Genomic DNA, 11,596 nt, shown 5'->3' with positions numbered 1-11,596 from the left:
AACTGCACCAACAACAGTCGCTTTCAAATACACTGCCGCTAAAAAGTTTGGAATTTTATTATTATGGACGATCTGCACTTTTCAATGGACAACAATGAATGGTCTAATAGAAATAAAACCTTCCAGTATCCTCTCCACGTTTAAGACGAACTATACGAACCATGCAATGCAAAAATTATCCCAAAAACACCGTCTTTCAGTTCGAAGTAAAACAGATTTAAACTACGTGTGGACCACGGATAAATTTTTATATTTCAACAATTCCTGCCGATACACTTTTGCCATAAATATCTCGAACCAATTGTCCGGTCCAATGTCTAACCAATCATTCTGCGTGACTAAAGAAAACTGGTGTAACCCTGAAAACAGAAACAAACAGACACTATTATCGTTTGCTCGTTAACCATCATAGAAACAATCCGAAACTTTCGAACGGCAGTGCACATATGGCTTCTGGTTTAATAATTTACAATGTGTACCGATCGCACGACCGAATATCATAAATATTCGATTTTCGAATATCGTAAGTGTTTCGCCATTATACCGATCGTGGTGCTGCGCGCCCTCGAAGCACCGTTTCTCGTCGTCCTTCGAGTGCGTTCACGCATACCGCTAACTTTCCAAAATTATAAACAACAATAATAAACATCACTCGGAAATACAATCATTGATAAGCTTTATTCGTGTAGTCTCCAGAGTATTCGGTAAACTGTACTTTTTTTTTTGTTTTTTTTTTCGTTAAACTACTAATCCTATAAATTGTGGGGCAGAGAGATTCTCGGTCAGGTAGTCAGACTTAAGATACAACGGTACGAATTTTTCTTTTTTTCTTGGACGTTCAAATTTTTCGCGATGCCTATAAACACGTTTTTTTTCCCCGTTCACTTTTTTCCCCCCCCCCCCCCCAACGAAATATCGGACCGCGTGTATTTTTTTCTCGTTCACACAGCTTCTCCAAAGTACCTTAAGAATACTAATCCACCATATTCGAAGTTTCTGTATTGCTTTAGCTTGTCGGGTGTGAAAAATTTCGATATCCTCTAATTCCCGTATCATTTTCTCTTCTACACACTACCGCCCTGCGTGAAATTTCCCAGGTGAAGAAGTTCCCCTCTTTTTTTATTAGCGAAAAACACTGTTTTTTTTTCTTTTTCATTTCTCTCTCTCTCTCGCTCGCTCTCTTTTAGAATATAAAATTACGTTCGCACTTAAAAGTGCTTTAGCTCTTAAACAGCACCACACAGAGGTGAAAGACAAGACTAGAAAGGAAGATAGGAAGAAACGTATTTCTGTTGATTTTTCTGTCCGATTGTTTTCTTTTCCCCTGACCTTTTTTTCGTTGCGTCTGCGGGAAAATGCAATTGAACCGACACGTTAAGAGACGATGCGCGTTTCGAGAACAGAATCGACAACTCGCTTAACGGTTACAGAGGACTCATAGCAGTCGTGCGAGTGATGCACATCTTTCGGTATTGTTGAACCACGCTTCGACGGGAGGCGTGGGAGGACCGTTGAATGTACGCAAATACAGCACTCGTATGTGTGTGATTAATGCTACATCTGATTAGCAACTCTCAGAACTCAATGGAAAATCGATTATGAATTCTCATTATTGTGACCCTGTGTATTAGAAAATTTGTATCTAAGATAAATTAGATGAAAGTATAATTAACCCCAAAATCACTTATAAATCGTGAAACGAAATATATTCCGTACGTGCATGTCACTGTTTCTCTTCTAAATTTTACGAGAACCACTAGAATATAGAAATGGAATAACTTCACATGTTTCGTCTGTGATTGTAATTACCATAGACATAAAAATTGTATTTCCAAATTTTAATTATATTTCTATGTCTATGGTAATTACATGCAAACGTATTGGCTAGAATCTATAAAGAGACTACGGTCCTCCCTAGTCCTATGTGTCCACGCGAATAAATACGAATAAAATAAATCCGCTTTTTTCTCTTTCCTTCTCATGTTCCTTTTTAATACGACGGGAGATAATAACAGCGGTAGCGTCCTGGCAACGATGATAAACGTGTAGACAATGATATTTTTACTTCGATCCTTCATTTTTCTTTCCCCTTACACAAAAAACACAGATCTTGATCTATTATGCGATCGTAAGACGTTTACGTTTACGGTGGTACATTCGTTTATATCAAGTATTGAGTTGAAAATCTATCACGTAGTACAAAGAGAGATGATTATGCTATTTTTAGTTTATTAACTTGTATCATATACCGAGAGAAATATCAAGACTACAGTTAACTATATTATTTAGTGATTCGGAAAGAATGTTTGTGGACCAAGATCAGTTAGCCGGAATCAATGAAAATCATCGGATTATTTGTATGGGTGGGTGGTAGGTGTGTGTATGTTGTGTGTGTATGTGTGATAAGTGTTACTGGGATCGTGTGCCGGAGATTTGTAATTTTTTCAAAGTGCAAATTATCTTTTCTTCTTTTTTTTTTGCCTTTTTTATCTTTTTTGTGGTTAGAGAGGATTTTCGTAAAAATTCGGCCATCTTGCCACTTAGAAGTGGTTTGGTAAAACTTTCGGATACATATGTCCAGTTAAGATTTCCATTTTTTTTTGTTGTTTTAAATACTTTTACATCGATGTGACACATGAAATCAATCGCGCTATCCCATTAATTTATATATCCATAGTGTTTCCTTTCTTTCGTTCAGTTGCTTATATATATATAACATATATATATAGAGAGAGATATCTGAACCGTTCGATCATCGAATAATTCCCCTTTCTTCGTTTCCACGTTTCTAAAGCATCCTGCATCGAAGTGAGCCAAAGTCTTACCATTACTCTTATTATCCTTATTATTACGAATTCTCCTACCACGATTTGTGCGCGAATGACACTCGTGTCACCCTAATTTAAAAACATGCTGAATGCTCACTCTCCGTCTTGTATCTCGACGAAAAGAAAAAGAGAAAAATTACTATCATTCCCACATTCATTTTGCTGACTATCACTGACACACACGCACACACGCACACGATTTCTTACAAAGATCAGTTTTTTTCTGTCGTAGCTACAACTCTCTCCCTCTCTCGTTCTTTCTTTCTTTCCCTCTCTCTTTCTCCCTCTCACACACGCGTTATAATCACCTTAACAATACTCACAGTTTTGAAGAAAATAAAGAGATATACACAGAGTACAGGTACCGCCGATGGTTGCAGAAATCATTCGAACCACCGACAAAGGTCGGCTTAATTATAAGGGCCCTAACAAAAATTCCACCCTTCCGTTAACATTCAATTTCGTTTCGAAACATTGTTGCTCCGCTCCACGTGTTTCTCGCGTCTTCGTTTATCACTACTATCATTAGATCAACCAATTCGTATTAATCACGTAACACTTATTAACTGTCCTTAGTGCCATAAAAAATGTCCATTTGGTTCTTTTATATGTAATGTAGTAATTGAAGCAATTTTATATTCATTCGTGTGCGTCCCAAATTATTATACACACCTACTGAAATCTGATTGACATATTCACCTATATAGTTTCCTCCTTCTTTTGCAGTACTGTCGATACCAACACAGGGTAATGAGAAAAGAAACAGATATTGCTCCCTCTCTCTCTCTCTCTCTCTCTAAAAAAATCAATCGATCGCAAACCTCTCGTTTTTTTTCCGGGCCTTTCGATAATCATAAGGACTTTACTTTTCGGAACCACAACTCATTATGGTAGTCCTGTATCGTGATAACTAAAAAAAAACTTGTCTTCCTCGGAGGCAATCGACGCCTCGAACCTTCCGGGTAACAATAAATTCACACTCACACACGTCAATGCAATATTCACAGAAATGATGGTTGAGAGTTCCCTTTCTTTTACAATAGTATAAGAATTGTCTGTCGTCCATTAATCCGGTTTGAGCTTCACTTTGCAATAAAGATACCAATCCGACGATTGGTATATTTTATCCTAAGTGCATGAAGTTGTGACTGTCCACACTCCATTAGATCCCCTTTAGTACGAAGTCGTGGAAAAAGAATACGAGTATCTTGGCCTCTCGATATTCTCTCTAACACAGCTCTACAGTTTCATTTGTTTGCATTTACTGTCTGATCTTTAAATGCGTCTGGTTACGTCTTCCAATTGTGTGGATGGGCCCGCGGTGGAGCCTGATTGCCTTGTGCTTGAGACGCTTGCGACGGAATCATGTCGAGCAAGTATTGGCGTTGCAAATCAGCTGCTTGCCGTTGTAGCTCCACGAGACCCTTACCGCCGGCCTGTGCCATTGCCAGCTGATAGGGATACAGTATCGAGGTAAACGGTGGCATCATATGAGCAGGAAGAGGTTGATGAGGCGGCAGACCTGGCACAGGATTCTTCGCCAACTCTAAATAAAGATGGAAAACATTTTTATTATTCAATGGTTATTACGCAACCCGAAACCTTGAATTTGCAATATTTTACACGTACCTCTGAGCAACTGTTGCTGCAAAGCAGCTGCAGCGGCAGCATGGTGTGGACTGAACTTCCCACTTTCGGCCAATTTAACCAAAGGATGCTCTTGCAGCTTAGGTGCCGGTGGAGTCGGCGCCAACGTAGGTGCCGGTGGTACCTGCGGTGGGGGAGCTGGTGGTGTTGCTACTCTTCTTGTCGGAGTAGCTGCTTTAGGAACTGGTTTCGGAGCTGGTGGATCCGGGCTTGGACAGGCTGCTTGCGCCAACCTTTGTTCTATTTCCTGTTCCTGTTGCAGCGCTTTGACAAACGCTGTCTTTAATCTGCAACCACGTTCACGTGTTAATTAGAATAGTTTCGTACGTGTCAATTAGAATATTTCGATACTGTAAGAAAGTGTTAAGGAATATTTACCCATGGTTTCACCGTAAGTACTGTACTCACCGATTAGTATGCTCAGCTTTCAGAGCTTTCTTAACATTGGTTGTCACGCAATGTTCGCATATAACCCTAGGATCACGACCTGCCGGAGGTCTCTGGAAAGTTGCATGCTGTCCTCTTGGACCTTCTTTTTTACCACCAGTGATTGGCTTCTCCCACTTCCACACAGGCGTGAAGTCCGTTTTACATTGGGTACATTCAAATGGCTCTGGAGGTGGCGGAATAGCAGGCTCTTTAGTAATAAAATCAACTACGTGCTCCAGACCCACCAAATAAATGAACTCCGTATTGGAGGGATTAGGTACGAAATGCATCTCGGGTGGCGGTGGTTTCGGAGGCGGTATTTGTAGCAACGTCTTCTCGAGTTGCTTTCTCAAAGCCAATTTAGCAGCCGCTTGACGTTGCGCAGGTGTCTGATTATCATCCCTCGGTCTTTCCTATAGTTTTAAAAACAAATATCAGCCGCATCTATAACGGTTCGTTGTAATTTTATTCTTAAACTGTCTATAAAATGAAGCATTAATGTTATAGTAAACATGAAAAATAGGAAGGAAAAAGTGGAAGTAGAAGGGGTAAATATAGCGAAAGAAATAATGTGGTTATTGGGAAGACTAGAAAATTTGTACGAAATTTAATATAAAGTTCAGAGTGGCAAGATACTAGATATACTTTGACTAGTGGATATACCTGTTCTGAAATCACAGGTGTGCTTAAGGATGCGGTGGTTTTATTTTCTTGAGATCCGACAAGCAGCTTTGTGTTTACAAAAACACAATTATGGTTATTTACATACTTTTACAAATGGTGTAAAATATTTCACAAAGTGTAACAACAGATAAAGTATTACGTTACTAATGTTTTAAATGTTAAAAAATTATTTTCATTTGAACAAATATAGTTATAAATAAAATGCGTGATATGTTATACCTTACTTACTTGATGTGCCGGAGTAGGAGTTGGATCTTTTGTGGACCTCTCTGTTCGATCTGCTGGTGCATGATAATTTGATACATTTGGTGTTGCACTAGGTGGCCTGCCCCTAGAGTGCGGTGGTTGTGGTATGATCATATTTGGTAGAATTCCAGTACTGGAAGTCGAACTTCGGGCAGCTGTAGGTGGTAGTAACATTCCAGGTGGTGGAGCATGTATACTACTCCTGCTTGGTGCAGGTTGTCCCCTAAGTAAAGGTGGTGGTGCCTTTCCTGTTCTATGACTAAGAAATAGAATTTCGTTTTATTATTAATAAATGAAGATACGTACTTAAAAGGTAAAATATTTGTTTTACCTATGGGGAGTTTGTTGTACTGTAACCGGTGGAGGCAATTTACTGGGTACTTTTGGTACAGCAGCAATATTTTCTTTCAATTGTTGTGACTGCCGTAATTTCTTCAACAACACTAACTTCATTTCCTCAGATCTAAGTTCCTCCCTTAATTTCCTAAGTGTCCTTTCACGTTCAGCTAATTCATCGGATGATAGCTCCTTAATTGGAGGCAGAGGTGGCATATCACCTAGTCAATAGAAATTTAAATATTCAAGATCACATTAATGATATCAATATCAAATGCAAAAAGATATCTTTAAATTCAATTGTAAGCTGTGCTATAATATGAGAACTACAAATAAATAAGCTATGTTTATAGTTAACCTTCATCACTATCTGCATTTCCATTCACGTAGCCATTTATTCTACGTTCATCTGGAGTCTCTGCATAACTTATTTCAATTCTAGGTCTAAGATTACGGCGTGTTTTCCTATCATCTCCAGACTTTGGAGCCAGGATTCCCCTTGTTGCATTTTGTATATTTCGTGCTTCTGGCATATTGTTATCCAGATTAGGACTCGAAGAAGAATGAAGACCTAAATCTAATGGAACTCCTACATCACCAGAGTTAACAGTGATTGACAAAGAGTTTCTTCTGCCACTGCTGCTGAAAAACACATTACACGATATATAATACTATTCCAATATAAGATGCAGTTAAAATATGCAAAGGGAATATGTCAATACCAAAAGAGTAATCAATTTTTATATAAATAACTTCCACTTGTCAATGTTCACATGAAGTCATTTCTCTTACAAGCTACATTATCACGGACCACTGTTATGCATTATGTGCTTTCATTTCTGATAACTTTATTCGTACAACAATAGTCCAATTTCACAATCAGGGTGATGTAAACAACATTAGTCCCAAATTGACATGCTTCTGAATAGTTCACTCTCACACAAGATTGCAATAAAACAATTTCACATGCAAGTGGGAATAACCGAAAAAAAAAAAAAAAGAAAAACGGATCTCTCCTCAAATTTACCTAACACTCAGATCCACCACTGCATCCCCGTCCAAGTCCATGGCTTCCATTCTCTCAAACGCGGCGACTCTATAAAAACACAAGTATTTATTAATAAACTACGATTCATCTGGTGCACTTCGATTGGATCGATTTCAACAATAAAACGACAGAGCGCGATGCAGCACACATTTGCCAGAGGGGAAGAGGAGACGAAAAGTAAAGAGAAAAAAAAAGCAGAAGAAACACTACAAAGAAGCGAACACAGACGTGAGGACAAGGTTTCGCAACACCCGTGATTCGAAAGCGATAGAAAAGATTCACCCCGGGAACAAAAATAACTGGGGTTACCAAAATCTCCGTCCGATCATCCCGCGATTCACGTACACCGGGGCATCGCTCTCTCTCTCTCGTGGATTCCCTCGTTTTTTTCCCACAAAATCACCGTCTTCCGAGCGGGAACGACGCGATCCCACACAACATAGCCGGACAAACACCGGTAGGAACGCGATCGTCACGGGAACGCGCGACAAAAGATTCGTGTACGCTCTGCGAGGCGGCCGATCGGCCGATATCCACGGAAGCAATGTCCTAACCTAACCTCCGCGGAATTCTAAAGACGGTTCGGGCAGGAAGAATACACACGATCCTCGGAATCGTGCACGAGGTACGATATTGGCGGGCTTTACTGGTTCCCCGTCGGCACCACTGCACGCCGCCCGGTGGCCCTTCGGTTCTCGTTGCCACGGCCGAATTTTGTCGCGATAAAAAGTGGCGGCACGAAAATCGAAGAATTGAATTTGATGCTTCGGAAGTGGCGTCTCGGCACAATGGCAGCTAAGCGTAGCGGTACAAGACTGTGGAAGGGGGGAAAGGGGGAGGGGAGAGGGTGCCCTGTACCGTGAGGGGAGAGGTACGGTCGCACATTAATTATTTCTCCCCTCACCCCCCTCGTTCGACGGTCTCTACTCCCTACCACACATCCAGTCAACCACTCACCCACACGAGCGGCATCGGAACGGGCTAGAAACCAATCTCTTTCTCCTTCCCTCCCTATCCCGCCCCCCTGTATTTCTCTTTCGCCCGTTCCATCTGTCTCTCTCTCTGCGGATTTTCCCGAATTTCGTCTCCGTAACTTCTCCCTTGGCCTCGCTCCCTCCCGCGCCCTTATGCCCTACGGGAAATCGATTTTTCGACGGAGTCCCCACTGCTGGCATTCCCGGCCGCAGGGACCAAGGAGGAGTTACAATGTTTTTGCAACGTATATTTGATATCGTCCACGCATCTCGTAATTACTATTGTATCGGGTGAAACCGTGCGCGACCTCTAGGTAATACGACACTATTTACCACTGTTTTTTTTTCTCTCGTGGTTAGGAAGCGTGCCTGATATCGAGGCCGCGGTTTCAGTGAGCATTGTCTTCGCTGATAATAATAACTTTGTTGCGCCGGTTAGATATACAAAGTGACAGATAAAGAAACGAAGGAGAAAATGCAACGGGCAAAAGAAGCCAATGGGACGTATACCCACTTTTTTTTTTAGAATAATTTCATAGATTCTTAGACTATGCGATAGAGTATAGAGTAATGCATTGCTTTACTGTATTTTCAATTGCAGCGAGCTTTACGATAATCTTTTCTTCGTCGTCATAGATTTTTCGTTTTACTATACAAGGTGTCTCGGGTGTAAGCTGAAATATTTTAAGGAGCTTAAATGAAACAGAAAATATTCTGTGATATCGTATCAGACTTGCTTCCATGTTAAGAGTAATAAATATTTACGTTATCTAGTAGACAGAGTCTACTAATTCAACAAATTCTTTTTTGTCCTCTATATGTCAATAGGCTGTGGATGTTTTACAAATTCTTATTTTCGTGATAGATTTTACAAGAACCTGAATTAGAAAACAAAATTGATGAAAAAAAGATTGATCACTCATTAAGGGGTTCGTTTTCTTCATGAAATGGTAGAAAAGATTGATAGTGTCATATACATTGGAATATTATTTTGTACTTAAAATATTATTTAATAATTTGTTTTAGCTGTAATGTACTAAAAATAATAAAACCGCGGAATTTATAGAAAATGGATTCAATTGGTTTAGTTTCCAAAATATTCATTTGTACATGTCATAAGTGCATAAAATCCGCAGTCTACATATGTGTATGCTACCGCTAGGAGGCGGGGGTAGTGCTACAAGAAGTTTTGAACCTAACCTGGTGCGTTTTTTTCTTCGTTTAGCTATTACGATCTCTCGTGAATATGCTTTCAGGGCGTCCTAACGCGAAAGAATTAACTAGTTCACGGAGTTTCTCTCGGATCTCCCGCCTTGCACGCTTTCCAGATCACGTGACAGAGTAGGGTCTCTAAACTCTCGAATTGATATCACAGACTTTTTCATAGCAGTCTCATTAACTTTGTTCACCAATCAACGGTAAAACGATAAATAAACATAAGTAGTACTCGCAAATTTCGATGCTTCGTTTCATCTTCAATTATGTATTTCTTTAAGAAAAAAAAAAAAAACGAAAAAAGTAGAAATAATACTTCGTCGATCATTTACGAAACCGACACGTAAGCGAGTTCACATCGGTGTTATCTAAACGAAAGGAACGTGGGGAAAAAAGAAACACGACCAAAACATACCATAGTCGCGTAACAGCGATTCATATCTATTCGACGTCTCGTCTTCTCTTTTATCATTACGCCGCGGGGAATTAATAAACTCGCTCAAAACGGAATCCGCGATCACGGTGAATCATTCCGATAAGAATTCGCATGACATTCCGTTCGAGTCTAAACCGTTCGTTGGTCAATTAATTCTTTCGAGAATTCAAAATATTGTGGCTCTCAGCATGTCCGAGAGAACTGCTATCGAGGGAGACACGAGAGAACTACTATCGAGGGAGACACGCGAATGCTATCTCCGTTCGGCTCGCTGGGTGACGTACGACGCCAGCTCGCGCGACAGCGACACGCGACTCCTTTATGTTTCCGCGTGCACAACATATTTCCTACTACCTACATTGATAATCGCCCGCGTTCCTTGGAACGGAACGCCACCGAGAGAGTGTTTTGACCCCCCCCCCACACACACATACACACGCGACAGAACGGTCCCCGGCGATCGTGTGGTCAGGATGGAGGTGTACTTACGTACCTGTGCCGTGCGCCGTGTCGGTTGATCAATGAAAAATCTTGGTCCGAGTTTGTGTGAATCGTTCCGGCATACGGAATCAATTACACAAAGGCGGACGAGCAAAACGCGGCGGCTGGCAGAAGATAGAGACGACCAGGCGCGCACACATTCACACACACACATACACACACGGCAAGTTAAGCAGGAGGCAAGCTAGCCGCCGGTCGCTTTCCACTCCACTTCACTTCTCCACTCCACCGCGATATATTACACTCTCTATACTATCGCTTACGTGCAATGACATGGCGCACAACCACGTACCAGCAGTCAGTGTACGCGTACACTTCGGTTCCCTCGAGTGTCCCTCCCAATCACGAGCACGCTTCACCGGCTGGCGATCTTGGACGCACAGTTTCCGCATGTTTCCGTGAACGTTTCTCGCGCGGCGTATCCGCGCATCGCGTTTACCATTTGCTTCGGGCGGGGGAAAAAAATACGAGAGACCGAACAATCTTTCCGCACGGTGTACTACTGTATGACGACGAGAAACACACTAACCACACACAGTTCGGCACTCGGGGCGACGCGTGGCAGCGCGGGCAACCGCGAAACGTTCGCGACCGATCCTGATGTCCCCGGACACAACCTTGAGCCCGCTACCTTCCGCGCAAGGAGAAAAAATTCACGCCGCCTCTGCGCAAAAATTAACGAGAGTGATTCAATATGGCGGCCTTGTCCGCCGTTGATGTCTTCCCCCACCTCCATCGCTCGTTTCGCCGGGCATCGTCGCCCGTCGTCACTCCTCTCCCCCCTGGCCACTGGTCCCAGTCTCTGTCTTTGTCCACTGTTTCTATCTCTGTCTTCGCATCGGGAGGTGTAATGCCGTGTGGTACAGAAAAGCAGTAGGAGGGGTGGTAACGGAGTGAAAGAGCGATGGAAGGGAGGGGTTGCGGGGAAGGATGGGGGGGGGGTAGACAGTGGATCTTGTCGCCCCCGTTGGCCCCCGGTATCGTTTGTCGGGGAAGCGCCGCCGCCAGCTACGGGGCTTACCGGAAGCACCCCACGGACTTTGTAAATGCGCCTACGAAAGGGGCTTGACAGTCGTCTAAACAAATCCCCCACGTGCTTCTGCGCATTCCCGTCCTCTTTCGAACCTGCACCGGTAACCGCCAATCGGGCAACGGCCACCGCGTATTGGAGGGCATTTCAAATTGGATCAGTGTCGCGAGGACGTGTGGTCGCACGAGCTTGTGTGCGCAACGGTCGATCCGTAAAAAGTTG

The 11,596-nt window shown here is 42.3% G+C and overlaps 1 protein-coding gene across 9 annotated transcripts; it reads right to left on the bottom strand.

Moving 5' to 3' along the window:
- Positions 1-909: 909 nt before the first annotated feature.
- LOC107193373 (transcriptional repressor p66-beta) lies at positions 910-11,005 on the bottom strand. Of its 9 annotated transcripts, none has more exons than XM_015582799.1 (9): positions 10,637-11,005; positions 7,198-7,266; positions 6,529-6,812; positions 6,166-6,391; positions 5,808-6,093; positions 5,568-5,633; positions 4,884-5,317; positions 4,458-4,762; positions 910-4,374 (listed from the first exon to the last, which is right to left on the bottom strand). In XM_015582799.1, exons 2-9 carry the CDS (start codon positions 7,245-7,247, stop codon positions 4,118-4,120), a joined length of 1,908 nt encoding a protein of 635 aa, XP_015438285.1. In that variant the 5' UTR covers positions 7,248-7,266; positions 10,637-11,005; the 3' UTR covers positions 910-4,117. The 9 variants fall into 9 exon arrangements, with proteins under 9 accessions (XP_015438285.1, XP_015438286.1, XP_015438287.1 ...); XM_015582800.1 differs by having other exon boundaries at positions 10,608-10,654; XM_015582801.1 differs by lacking the exon at positions 10,637-11,005 and adding an exon at positions 10,337-10,472.
- Positions 11,006-11,596: the final 591 nt, after the last annotated feature.

The sequence above is a fragment of the Dufourea novaeangliae genome, unplaced genomic scaffold (assembly GCF_001272555.1).
Source record: "Dufourea novaeangliae isolate 0120121106 unplaced genomic scaffold, ASM127255v1 scaffold7, whole genome shotgun sequence".
Lineage (NCBI taxonomy): Eukaryota > Metazoa > Arthropoda > Insecta > Hymenoptera > Halictidae > Dufourea > Dufourea novaeangliae.
This window is presented reverse-complemented; position numbering and strand designations above follow the sequence as displayed.